General features: G+C 41.5%; 2 protein-coding genes across 5 annotated transcripts in view; both read right to left on the bottom strand.

Annotated features, from left to right (window-relative positions):
- LOC118342130 (clathrin heavy chain 1) overlaps positions 1–8139 on the bottom strand; it is a 24458-nt gene extending 16319 nt beyond the window's left edge. For 2 of the 4 annotated variants that reach the window (XM_035680578.1, XM_035680580.1), the window contains exons 1-7: positions 7298–8139; positions 5632–5839; positions 5184–5186; positions 1640–1908; positions 1069–1230; positions 849–962; positions 369–542 (exon numbers count right to left, since the gene is read on the bottom strand). In XM_035680578.1, the coding sequence (XP_035536471.1) occupies positions 369–542; positions 849–962; positions 1069–1230; positions 1640–1908; positions 5184–5186; positions 5632–5839; positions 7298–7339 (972 nt within the window). In that variant the 5' untranslated portion in view covers positions 7340–8139. The remainder of the gene's footprint in view (positions 1–368; positions 543–848; positions 963–1068; positions 1231–1639; positions 1909–5183; positions 5187–5631; positions 5840–7297) is intronic. The other 2 variants (XM_035680579.1, XM_035680581.1) reach the window with 1 other exon arrangement.
- Positions 8140–9040: 901 nt separating this feature from the next.
- Positions 9041–13656, bottom strand: part of vaspb (vasodilator stimulated phosphoprotein b) — a 24690-nt gene continuing 20074 nt past the window's right edge. The window contains exons 7-15 of the mRNA XM_035680426.1: positions 13193–13501; positions 11742–11871; positions 11428–11479; positions 11260–11287; positions 11109–11148; positions 10825–10881; positions 10129–10198; positions 9856–9913; positions 9041–9760 (exon numbers count right to left, since the gene is read on the bottom strand). Coding sequence (XP_035536319.1) covers positions 9726–9760; positions 9856–9913; positions 10129–10198; positions 10825–10881; positions 11109–11148; positions 11260–11287; positions 11428–11479; positions 11742–11871; positions 13193–13501 — 779 coding nt within the window. The 3' untranslated portion in view covers positions 9041–9725. The remainder of the gene's footprint in view (positions 9761–9855; positions 9914–10128; positions 10199–10824; positions 10882–11108; positions 11149–11259; positions 11288–11427; positions 11480–11741; positions 11872–13192; positions 13502–13656) is intronic.

The raw sequence follows: 13656 nt of genomic DNA, 5'->3' as shown, positions 1-13656 counted from the left end.
TTAATAATAATAATAATATTAATAAATAATATTAATAATAATAATAATAATAATAATAATAATAATAACAATAATAATAGAATGTTATTAAAATATTAATAATTAGTTTAACCAATTAAACCGTTGTATCCAAGATGTTAAGCAGCCACTTGCCACTAGCTGGGGGTGCATGCAGCTTACTTTTAGACGAGGCGACTAGCCTAAATATGTGTTTAATTGACAGGAGAATTAGTTATGAACGCCTCTACTCAACACTGCGTGAACCCTACAAAAAACTGTTAGCCAGAGATACCGGATGTCATTTAGTCATTTAATTACATTTCACTCCATTAGATAGATGGAGGGCCAGAGGGTGTCAATTAGTGTACCTGTCCTTTCCTGTTGACTCCAATGATACCAGCGGTAGGCTCATGCGGGGCAGTGACAAAAATGGTCTCCCCACTGATCCTGTTCATGTAGATACAAGTTCCAGTCTCCAGGTCATACAAGTGGATGTAGCCATATTTGGTGATGAGAAAGACTACATCTTGCTTGGAACTGATCTAGATGTACAGAAACAGAAATCCAGTTAGAAAGTGTAACTATGAGCAAAAAGATGATTATCAAATGATGATAACATACTCAGGGCTAATGGTGCAATGTAAACACATCAACATGTTGAACAAGCTCCAGTCCAGACAATTCTTGTTTTTGATAATACCCCTTTAAAGAATCTTAAAAGGTGGTAATGATGCAAGAACAGTGGAGAGTATTGTTTCCCACCAGATGAGGGTGGCAATCTTCTTCACAGAACAAAGACAAACAAGTGACCAATACTCTAGATGTCTTTTTTTAAATTGTTTTTGTACCTGCATGGCCACAGGGAAGTCATTCTGGGCTTCTGGAGGAAAGAAAACATCCACAGCTTTCTTTGGAAATGGTTGGTTTCCAGTCGGCGGAGTCCCCACTTCAATTATATGCAGCTAAAAGGAAAAAGACATTGAGACAAAAGGGGACAAAGTCAGGTTACAAGGGTCTCTGGAAAGTTTTTTACTCTTTTCAAAAATAGTGTATCTTGATTTCTCTTACTTTTCCTCCTGCCTGTCCTCGCACAGCAAAGCAGAACAGAGTTGACTCTTCAGTGTTGCCCTCCATCTTGAACTGTGCAAAGCCAGCGGCATGCCCCTCAATGGGCTGAGACACCTTCCTGTCCACGGAGTACAGCTGCATGGCTCCAACCACACGGTTTTGCTGAAGAGGAGAAAAACCCCACAAGTTAAGGCAAAGCCCATAGTCGTTTGCATAAAGATTGTGTTTTGTTGTGTTGATTGTTTAACGCCTCTGCCAACCTTTCAGCCTCACTGGGACCATCGAAGTCTGTTGTTTCATAAAATAAAGTGAACAAATATCTAACAGAAATCTATCTTTATATTCTCAACACTGAAGCATTTTTGTATTATACTTTACAGTAGGTGAAACTACATTTAAGTAATTCATCACAAAAAACAAGTTAGATCATATAGTATATTATTAAACAGTTGCACTGCTGTCCTAATACTGAGACAAATAATAGTATTAAGTAAATGTGTTAACAATACTTGGTCAAAATGATCAGACTGAATCAGGTTGAAGCGGCTCTTCAGTCACACACTTTATTTACCTGTGCTGAAATGCCGATGAGCAGCAACCACTTCTGTTTGGCGTCAGTGCGGTAGTTGATGATCTGGCAACCTGCCAGGCTGGAGTGACGGTCAAAGACTTTGATTGGCTGAGAGTCACCTTCCATGCTCCAATGGTAGACTGCGTTGTCTGTGACCAGGGCAACAGTGTTCAGGGAGATCCACTTCCAGAAGGTCACGTCATCCGTCATCGTGTGAGCCTTCATCTTGCTCTTCATCTCAATATTGAAGATCTGCAGGGTCTTTGCCGCTGAAAGCATTAAGAGCTAAGGTTAATATACAGGGACACCGATCAATGTTATGACTCCCCAATAACAGTAACAGTAAAACAGTGACTTAACAAAATCGGTCTGGCGACTAAAGCTACCACACACAACCCACAGCAGACGTTGGGCATACCAAACTCCAATTATTGGATAAATGTTGGTAGGCAGGGTTTGTTTTGAGTAACACCAAAGGACCATACAAAAAGCCAGAACCAGTGTCAAAACAAGAGGCAAGACCAACAAAAGGTTACTTATGTGGTGGATCTGCATTCAGTTAGGTCTGATGCAATTAACTGTTAGAGAGAAACCCATTCAGTTGAGGCTGAATATGCAAATCTCCTGTGATAATGTGAACGGAAAAATCAAAGTCATCTATAAAACAGATTTTTAAATTGAAAAACTTGAACAGTTTAGACTGTGTTCAGACTGACATTAACACTGCATCAAAAAATGCATTCATATGAATGACAGCGAGGGACGGCGACAAAAAAAGTAAGGCTGCACGACAGGATAAAAACATTATATTGCGATTATTTTGACAGATATGATTCACAATTAATGTTGGAATTATCATTTTTGCATTACAAATTTAATTTTCACAAAAAAAAAACAACTATTAAAATCATCATGATAGATTTTCTAGGGGGTCTATATCAAAGAAACAGGTTTTCTTAAATCTGGAGAACAAGATTAGTAGGACAGGGCATCTCTGCAGCACTTCAGTATTTTAACATATAGCTGTTTTGTCACACATTTGACCTTCATCAAAAAATTGCAGCTTCTGCAAACTATTGTCACCACGAGTTACATAATCCCGTCTCATAGGACATTGAATGCTGCACAGTTTTCTGGTGTTTGATTAGTTGTTCAACTTGTGGATCTATAACTCAAAATGGATTTCCTGGATCCAATTTCATATTCTCTGTAACTGTAAGTCCCCTTGTGATTTTTTAACACAGTGCTATTTTAGGTCTGGACACTCTGAGATATCACGACCACTACTACTACAACTACTACTACTACTCTGCTTTCTGTGCTGCTAAACTGGATCAATAAGGGCTTTCCACATTGTTTAGGCACAATGGTTCAATTCACTACCGGTCTTTTCAACCAAAACCAGATCAATTAAGAACCAATGTCTGAAGAAAAGCGTGGTGCACAGTGCCGTCAGAATGAGGTTTTATGGCCTGTGTCCAGCCCTCCACCCCCGCCACCTACTAGAGAAATGAAACTCCAGGCATGTTGTTATAGCTCTTAAGGGATTCACATCGAAATTTAATCCTAAAATGAGGGATGTGGGAATTTAGGTTGGGTCTGAATGCAGATTAGCAAAAGAAGACCACAAAGCACACAAAACAGATGTGATGATGGGAAAGATGCTGGACAGATGCACTCACACCCAGACTCAGTTGAGTCTCATTGGAAGAAGGACACTCCCATTCTTTGGGCCCCAAGACACTTATTGTAGATTCAAATCAGGCCCAAGCAAGCCTCTACCAAAATAAACCCTTTAATTAACTGTTAATACAGCCTATCAGTGACACCATAACTAACAGTTGTGATTGTAAGGCATTGACATATCTCATGCTACCAAATGCTTTGGTAATACTGTGTGCATGGTACATTGAAAGATACACTGCCTACATAAAATACAGTGAGAGGGAAGTGAAAATCAGAAATGAGTCTCAAGCACAAATATAGTTAATATTTAGTTAATAATAGTAGTGTTTACCCTACTATTTCATGTCAGAATGGCTGCTATATAAAAGGTCTACTCCCTGACATAATGTGAATGGTCAGTAGGCCTATTCACAATATATAACGTAGGGTAAAACTCTGGAACTATCACAATTTGTACATAATTATAGAAAACCTGTAGGCAAGGTTAGTATTTGCTAGGTAAGAATGAAGTTAGCAGTATAGTTAACACACACAGGGCGAAAGGAGGCAAGTAATGAACAGAATAGGACCACAATTGGATTTCATCTCTACAGTGTCCTGGGGCCAGTCAGTCAGTACTGCCCATGTGTGTTCAATAGCACATTCATTTGAGACTGGTGTCCCAGTTTAATCCATTATCATCTTCTTTCTCAAAAACCTGTCACTGCGACTCTACTTGCATATGTGATAGTGCTTCACTACACAATTATGTCGCATAAAAAAGGAACCAAATAAAGTTTCGGCTCAGTTTCACTCTCTCCCTCGCCCACTCTCAAGCTTGCTCGCTCTGTTTCTCTTAGTGGAAGAGAAACGGAGCGTATATATATACATATATATAAATAAATAAATAAATAAATAAATAATAGATTAAATTATAACATTGCACTAGAATAAGACCTACTTCATTGGAACATGTCCACGAGACAGCCAGTGCTTAATGGCCTGCCATTTATTTAAGACTTTCCTAAATGTCAGTGCTTGCTTGATGTTCCCCTTGTTTAAATGATCATTTTTTCTGCATGTTTTAGCCCTTTGACAACTTACATATGTACTATACATTACTACCAACCATTTTCCAAGGCACACAATACTTACATTTGAGAGTATTCAACTGATTTTCTGTTAATACCAGGATTTGTTAGTCATCCAGTTTTTTTACCTGGCACAGACGTCTATTCTGCTATGCGGACGCCTTCAGATGTGACTGACAGCTCAAAAGAAACACAAGAACTATAACACGGAAGACTGCTACCATTTGTTCCGATAGATATTTACGTCTTCGTATCCATGTCACACCGCCTATGATTGCTTTCAGGTTTACAATTTGTGAGTAAACTTTGGAAGGTTTTCACAAAGTCACTGTATTCATTCAACTAAATCCCCACCATGGACATACAGTCTGTGATTACCACACAACAGTAATGTTAGACAAAAACACACGCGTGCAGGATCTTCTTTGTAATTAATCGCCTTTGTGAAGCTTGTGAAGCTTCGAGCCTTTATGTGCTCGTACTGTACTGAGGTTAATGGAAAGCATAACTGCATTTAAACATCTGAAGTACAGTATGTTTTAGAAAATGGTCAGCTGTAATATAAAATATATGTACAGTGTAGCAAATGGGACAAACACACACACACAAAAACAAAGAAAAAAAAAACCCGATACAGCCCTTTAAGCTGCCCTCTTAATTTTGCTAAGCCCTGCTTCTGTATAAATTCAAGCATTCATTAAAAATACTATCAGTACTGTGCATACATTTCAAGACAGTGCATACAGGATTACACTTTGACAACTCATGATATGTAAAATTCAACTCACCGTCTGCAAACATAAGAAAGCAGTAGGAAATGAAAAAAAGAGCAAAAACAAGCAAAATAGACAAAGCATTCATGACAGCATGACATTTTACTACCACTGGTTTTATGGCTACTTCTCCTAACACATCAATGTCTTGTACATTTAAACTTGTGACACTACACTTTAGTTACTCAGCCTTGTTTGATAAACAGAAATGGGGTGGTCTACATATGAACATCAAAATGAAAAGCAGACTGTGACAGCTACATAACTGACTGACGACACAAACAAAATTTACACAAATGACCCAAAGTATTAGAAAAGCACCATAGCACGGTGTGTGGCCGGCCAAAACTTAATCGTTTACTTCGCAGTCTACGTGCTTCCAGAAACCTAGCGCACTCCTCTCTATGTGGCACATACAGCTATGTGATAACTGTGCTGGAGGTGCATTTTAGACAGAGCTTACCTTTAAGGGCAATAACTTTGCTGGCAGGGTTCATGATGGCGCTGTCTGCAGAGATGGGCCTGCGGATGGGATTGTTGGGGTCGGCCATGTCGATGATGACCACCTGCGCCTGCTCACCCACTTTCTCTCTTATACAGATGAACTTGTCGGACTCCATGGTGAGGGTGCTGAATCCAATGTTGGCTGGGTTGATTCCCAGGTTCTGGAGCTGAGATATGAATGCATGACCTGTTTTAGTAGCAGCTCCTGGCCAACACTGTTTACTACAAAACACGTCAAGGGTGATTCAGTACAACAGTTCTTTCCATTGTGGCCCTTTGTGGAAAGACAGCGGATAGGCAGGAGTCCAACTGACCGGGGGGACATCATATTATCCACGAAACTGACACAAGTAAAAAAATTAATAAAATAAAATGAAAAAAATTTATAATTTTACTTTCTTTAAAAAGTTTATTAGGTTAAAACAAATAATTGTTTTGCATTATACTGACAAGCGTTTCTTTTGTTTTGTCCGCCCTATTTATAATCAATTACTAGGCTTTATAACAGATATCCCTCTCTGTACAAGGGAATACAGCTCAACAGCCACAAAGCACATCCTCCAAAATGATAATCAACACTTCTCTAAAAGAGTTTCAACAAAAAACGGAACATTACAACCTTCATGAGACAGGATTTATAGCACGGCTGTTTATTGGACTAAATTAGTTTTATCTAGGGTACCATGAGTCTGTATCATCCCTTGGCAAAAGGTCATCCAAGGTGCACGGTCCTATTATGAAAACTGTCTCTGGTGGAGTTCAGTCTTGAATTTAAGGTTTTAGTGGGAACACTAAGCACACTAATAATCCCGATCAGTCAGACAGACAGCTCCCAGCTGAGCTGGAGTCTGACTGATCAATCTCCAGCTGCTAAAATATGATGCATGAGACACATAACATGTCACTTCTGACTGAATGGGTGGTCCTGGTTCATGTCGGAAGCTACACGTTTCACGGTTACAAACACCTGTCTTGCAGAATAAGCGCACGGTCTCCCTTCAGCTGTAAAAACACACTGTCGTGACATAACCTTATTGTATTCATGACGCAAAACCACCACGGCTTTACAGCTCCGAGCTAATTCATCCCCGACACACCAGTCAGTAACACCACGGCTTCATCACAACAACCACACTGGGATTCTGCGATATATATATATAACGTTATATAAAGAAAACGACAGCCATCCCGGCGATACACGTTGATATTATCCACGACTGAATATCTTGCATAGCTACGATTAGATGACGTGACTCAATCATCCCTCACGACACACACACACACACACGGTTAGTGAATAGCTAATGTAACACACGTTAGATAACCTAAATGTGCCGGTAGAACCGGAGCCTGAAGGTCAGCACTAGTGTTTAATGTCAGCTGGTTTGTGAACCTATCGGTGGTTGAGAGCCGCCTGGGTAACAGCATCAGTGCAATGAATGAGCTGGTTGTGAGCTGGTCGTTAGCTGGTGGCTAACCGGGGGAGGGGAGGTCATTCATTCGCTGCGGGTATTGACGTTTAACGTTAGCACAGCTAGCAGGCTGTCAAAAGACCCTTAACCGGAGAAATACACAAATAACGCGGGTGCTGACGTTTACAAAGGCTACTGGGTTTGCCCACATACCTGCAGGTGCTCCTGGAAGCGGATAGGCAGGATTTGAGCCATGGTGGTTTCCTTGAGCTTCTCCGGAGTCCTGAATTATTATCGCCGTGCAGCTAGCTGGCTAGGCAGTAGCGCCGCGCTAGCTACGACCTCCTCACTGTGTAGGTCGGAGCCAGTCAGTGGAAACGACGAACAAACACGACGAAAAGGTCGTCTGCGGCGTTGTTAATCGTGTTTCCGTAATGTGGAGTCAGTAAAAATGTCGGATATATCCCCCTTCTGTGTGTGCTTTCTGCACTGCATCGATGATGATAGCAGTGGCTACGGCTGATCTTCCGTCCAAAATCCGCAATGGCGGCGGAAACGGCTCAGAGCCGGAAGCATGTAGGGAGCTCTGGGAGGACACTGCTCTGGGTGAGGGATGGGGATCATCACTTTTAAGCTTTTTTCCCCCTATTTGAGCGAAATAATGCAATTTGTTCCGTGTTTTTTTTCCTTTTTACTCTTGGCAGCTTCCGATTGTAGCGTGTTCTCCTTAAAAACCAACTCATAATTAGCCCATGTACGTCAGTTCCGTTACAAATTAGTAAACTACATTTTTTTTTTTAATCCATAACATCATATTTTAAAGCTTTAGTCCAACTATTTACCCTTTTAGAGAACAGATTAGTATGGGGAAATGCATACAAGCAAACGGTCAAATGTAGTAAAACCAGTGCATTAAAATAATAAAGATATTCAGTCTGCACATCTTTGTCTTGAAGGTAGAATTCAGTCCTGAACCACATAGCTGACATTTTTAATCAAATATGGTGAAATAATTATTGAATTAAATCATTTTATTTTCATTTTTTTAATTTTTCTTTCAAATCTCTCTACTAAACAGTTTGGATTTCAGAGCAAGGACGTTTGTGCATTTCAGCCCCATAGTTCATAAAATGTCACCAGTGTGAATTCAAATAAATCTTACAACAGGATGCAAAAGATGACTCAAGACAAAGTAATGCATTTTTCAAGAAGCAGCTGTATTCGACTATAAAGGCATTTCTAATCCAGTGTCTCTAAGCTGTTTTCTTAATATTTCAGTGTAAAAAGCCTAGACTCTATTAGAAAAAAGAAATAGTAAACCCAAAATAACATTTCATAAGAAAACAATCATTGAAAAAAAAAAAAAGAAAAGGAAAACAAAATCCCCATTCACCAGTCATTTCAATTAAAATAGAAACACCATTTCATTTTTGCTAACATTTTCCCTCAAAACAAATATATATTTTCCATATATATATATATATTTATATATTTATTCTCAAGGCAGTTGGTCGTGGCCAAATTATTTGACCTCATCATGGCCATTTTTCATGTTTCAAAGTTAGAAAACATAGCTAGAATGGAAGAAAATAACTAGCAGAAGCACAGTGTAAGACCACTGCACTGGCCAACAAATATTTCATTTTGAGTGAGAGGGAATAGTCTGTCAAGGCAGTGTGGCATACAGACACACTTCCTCTGGAACAAGTGCAATGCAAAGAAAATAAATTTCTCACACATCATAAAACTACAACACACTCCCCTTTCACAGCACTCAGGTTGTCCATCAGATTCCCTTTGCTTGTCTCCTCTTCCTCCAACTTCTCTATCTTGCAGCAGTGAAGGCCTGTGTTGTGCTGTTTTAGTTCTTGGCCATTGCTGGGAGCTCAAAGTCCACTTGTAGGAGAGACACTGCAGTAGTCAGGGAGTTGGAGTCTCCGTCCTCGATTATTGTCGTTTTTTTTCACCTCCAACTACCATTAGAGACAATAACCTACTAGCAGAAGTCTGAACTGAACTATCTGTAGCAGTGTTTGAGGTTGAACAATTGTCTGCCGACTGACAAAGACAGAAAAAAAAAAGATCCCAGCATGCCAGCATTTTGCTATTACAGTAAAAATGTGACCAATACGTTGTCCCTGAATACTGAAGAGTGCTCTATCAGTAAATGTTGCGTCTGATAGCAGAAGGGAGAAGACACAAGTAGCGGGATTTATGCAGAAAAGAGGGTTATGATGAGTGTACATGATGACGAATTGGAAGAGCAACTGGGGCTGTAGCTATGTGCTCTGAATTGGTTCAGATGAACAGAACACAAAGAGGACACGAGGGGACGGGATGAACGAACACGGGAGAGATGGGATAGATGGGATAACCGCTGCATTGTTAGTGACTGATCATCAAAAGTGGCGGATTGGCGACATGAGGAGGTTCCCTGGGTTACCATTTACATGAAGTGTATATGCATGATGTACACACAAGCAAGTATGCTCACATGTATTTGTGTAAGAAAGAGAAAATGTGTAGGAGAAAAAGAGAAATCCCTGGGCTACATGGGAGGGCGCAGTGGAGGAGAGGTCCCAGTGGGCCTCAACCACCTCCATCTATCACATCCCTCCGTTACACCTGACACTCTGCAGAACTATGTGCTTCTCTTTTGCAGCTCCTGAACGAAGGCTGCGGAGGGGGAGCGGAGAAAACAAACATTAGGTACCTATAATACAATAATATTGCAGAAAAAAAAACATTTAGGAAGTAAAAAGTAATCTAACCTCCAATAATTTCCTCCTTGACTTTTTGTAGTTCTTTCCGCACTTCCTCCAGGATCTCCTGCAGAATATGGATTGACAGACAGTCAGTCGGTCATGGTAACAGTGGTTTAGCACTTACCAGGTAGTAACCAGGGTACTTTCTCTACATACATGACAATCACAAGAAACAGCTTACTGTAGAAAACCGACTGTAACCCAGTTACTTAAGTGCATATAATCACACTCATTCAAGTTCATCTCTTTCGATCAAGAATTGATGTTGCCGAGTAATACCTGTTTCATTTTCTCTAAATCCGAGTCATCCATTCCACCTGCATCGTTACTGTTGCCTGCAGGCTTCCCCCTGCGAGAAGGCAAGAAAAAAAGACAAATATTTTTTGATTGCGTTTCACAAAAAGCCAAGAAGAACCATGGCGCTGCCTTGACAGACCGACTGTCAGTTGAGCTCACCACCATAGCACCCAAGGGATGAAGGTATAGGGAACAGAAATGTACTCACACCCAGAGATGCAATAGGAAGTAACATAACTTGATTTTGCATATGTACTGGTTGCAACTTATCTACCTTTTAACCACAAAAGTTGCAAGCATATGCTTTAATCACAGTATACAGACAAGACCAGCTACACCACCAAAGACATCTTTAAAAATAAAAAGGAGTGTCAGAATGTGGTAAGGTTTACCACTAGAGGACAGCATCAACCCCCAGCGCTCAGAAGTGACGTGTAAAAATAATAAATGAATCACACCAACAGGCTTCTATCTTATTATAGAGTTTTCAGAGGTAACACACTCAGCCGGTACATCCAAGTCCCTTGAGTGCATGTCATTCTCTGATCCATTAGATTGTGCTATCAACTGTAAAATAAGCTACCCCAGTACGTAGGTAGCAGAGATGCTGTGCACACCTAAAGAGAAAAGAAAAGCAAGGGGAACTAAGGTCACGAGTCAACGGGACAGCATGTATACCTGGAACCTTGGGACAATGAAGAAGTGGAGTCCATGCTCTTGGTGATGGAGTTATTCCTGTTAGTGAGACACACACACCCTCCTCTTAGAATGGAAATGGAACATTCACACACAAAAGCACACTTTTCCACAGGCAAACGTAGATACACACATGTTCACGCAACCACATTCACACCGATGGATTACTACTCTTAGGGCGAGTTCAAGCACGAGACACCAAACACCTGAGGGGAGGGAGGGGGGCTTCAGATGTACTGCATGGCAATAACTGTATCCTGACTTACCTGATCATAGACGATTTCTCCCAAGGTCTTCTCATGGTGTCTGAGAAGGACAATGTAAAAAATATGAACTGATAACATTCGGTTTGTGTATTACATAAAATTAATGTCAGAATGAATGTAGGTGGCACACTAGAGATAAAAATGTTCTCACCGCTTTGACCTTGAGGCTCTGAATCATCCTGTACAGAAAAGACCGAGACCTTTTGTTAAGAGTGAGTCATCCATTTGTAACTATCCATCAACCGACCACGTTTAAAAAGACACTTGTCTTATATTCTTTGCAGCATTAAACAGATTGTGACAAAAAGCCGACCCTTACATTATCTTGTGTCTTCACAGGTGGCTTCTCTCCAGTGTCTGTCACTTTTCTCCTGATTTAAAGAGGAATCACTTTCAGTTACACCAATTACAGTTAAACAGACTGAGCATTTTACTGCTATTACAGCTGCACAATAGAAAGCAGAAAGAGCAGAATATATAAAGCAGAATATAAATAATAATAAATAATAAATAATAAATATAAAGCAGAAGAAAATGAAGACCAAAGCTAATTCATATAAAGCAGAGGAGTAAGCCTAATTGTTGAGTGTGAATTTATATTTTATCCGACCGGAAATTTGTGATTTCACCCACCTTCGTGCTAAGATGGCACTCATTTCACCCATCAGACCGCCGCCGCCGCCTCCTCCACCTCCCCCTCCTCCTCCTCCTCCACCGGCTCCTGGGGCCCCGGCTCCAGCCTTATTCTGGGACAGCTCTGATTCTGCAGACAAGCACAGAGAGGAAAAGGTTAATTAAGACTGCAAAAAAATAAAAACTAGCAGTTGGCATCCTCTGATACAGAAGAACCATTTAAAATACACACTTTTAATTAAACCAGTGTCATTTTCACATCCCACTTAAAATCTGCACTGTGAAATTAATTCAACACTATTCCACCCCCCCATCAATACAACCCGAAAAGGAGGCTGTAAGCAAAGCTTCCTCTCCTCACACTCCTCCTCCTCATGCCTGATATACACATGTGAAAACACACACACACACACACACGGAGACACATACACGCATTCATTTGCTCCCAGCCAGGCGTGCAAATCTTGTGCGTGGCCCTCGGTCAGAGGGTCAAAGGGCACTGAGAACACTGGCCTTTAACCCTGCTTGACCCAATTTACTGGTATAATGACCATGCCACGGTATCGACCCTGTGTCACCAAGGTGTGGAGCCTCATATTAAATGGTTGCACCAAGCTTTCTGAAAATCCATACACAGGTTGATCACAAGTCATGTAAAAGAAATCTGTTGTGCCAAACAGTTAATGCTGACGCCTGAGAAGCATGCTTCACATATGGAGAAAAATCACTTTGTGCCGTGTAACGAAAAAATTTGTCAAGGGGAAGATTGACGAGGACAGGAAGTGCTTGGCTAAACTATACATAAAAGCGCAGCGTCACACTTCATCTGCTGAGATACAGACTGCAGCGTACTGAGGGAGAAAAGGGCAGAAATGAAGAAAAGTTTTTGAAGAAGACACAAAATAACAGGGGAAAGAGAAACACAGAAACTAGGAAAGAGGTAATGGTGGGGCTAAGTGTTGCATCGTGTGCTTTGGGTTTTGCCTCGAAGGAAGCCCAAAGCACAGAGAAAGTGTGTGTGAAGATGTTATGGATCCTTCGCTAAAATCAGTCTGCTTATCCTCCCATCTCCTCTCCACTCAAAACACACCACTGCCTTGCTCCGTGTGGATGGTGAACGGATCAGTGTGCTGCACAAAGAGACAGAGCGTTAAGGTGCTGGGACAACTAGGTGTCTGAATGTAGAGACAGGTAGAAAACAGCTCTGACAAGCTGAGTTACATGTGTCAGAGAAGGGAGAGGCTGTGATAGACGACACAGTCGACGGCACAGAGGCTGCAGATCACAACACTCCAGTCAGTCTGCTGCTCACCTGAGAGAAAAGAGAAGCACCGCGCAGACCTCCAAATCATCCACAACCCTATTTTCCCTTTTTAGCTCATCTTTCTCTGCTACTTAAACAGTTTTTATCTTGTGTTGCTGAATGTTTTCATCTCTCTGCTTTCACAAACCCTGAGGCGGCAGTGACACAGTGTTAACAAAAACACAGCCAGGGAAGAGAACGCCAAGCCAGGCCAGGCCAGACCAGGCAGCTAGGACAACCGAGAGAGGCAGGCAGGCAGACATGGAGGCAGTGAGGCAGGCTTGCCCCCCAGCCTGTCTGGGCTGCGACCACTGGAATGGAAAAGTGGGGGGATTTGGTAAAAGGTCAGGCAGCCAAGGCTCCCGTTGTTCCCTGTTTCGTTTGTCGCTCTGACTGCTGGTCTCTGTGAATTTCTCCATCTCCCTCCCAAGGACTGGAGACATGGTGTAAGTGGGGGCTGAGGGCGCAGGGGGTGAGGGAGAAATGAGGATTTAGAGCAGTGTTGGTGGTGGCGGTGACAAGATCTAACATTTGCCAGAGGGTCCAGTCATACACCTCAGCATGGCGGATCCCCACCCCCTGCCAGTATCACCCCCCTCCTCCTCCTCCTCC

This window comes from Morone saxatilis, unplaced genomic scaffold (genome assembly GCF_004916995.1).
Source record: "Morone saxatilis isolate NCDOM2014 unplaced genomic scaffold, NCSU_SB_2.0 Contig8, whole genome shotgun sequence".
Taxonomy (NCBI): domain Eukaryota; kingdom Metazoa; phylum Chordata; class Actinopteri; family Moronidae; genus Morone; species Morone saxatilis.
This window is presented reverse-complemented; position numbering and strand designations above follow the sequence as displayed.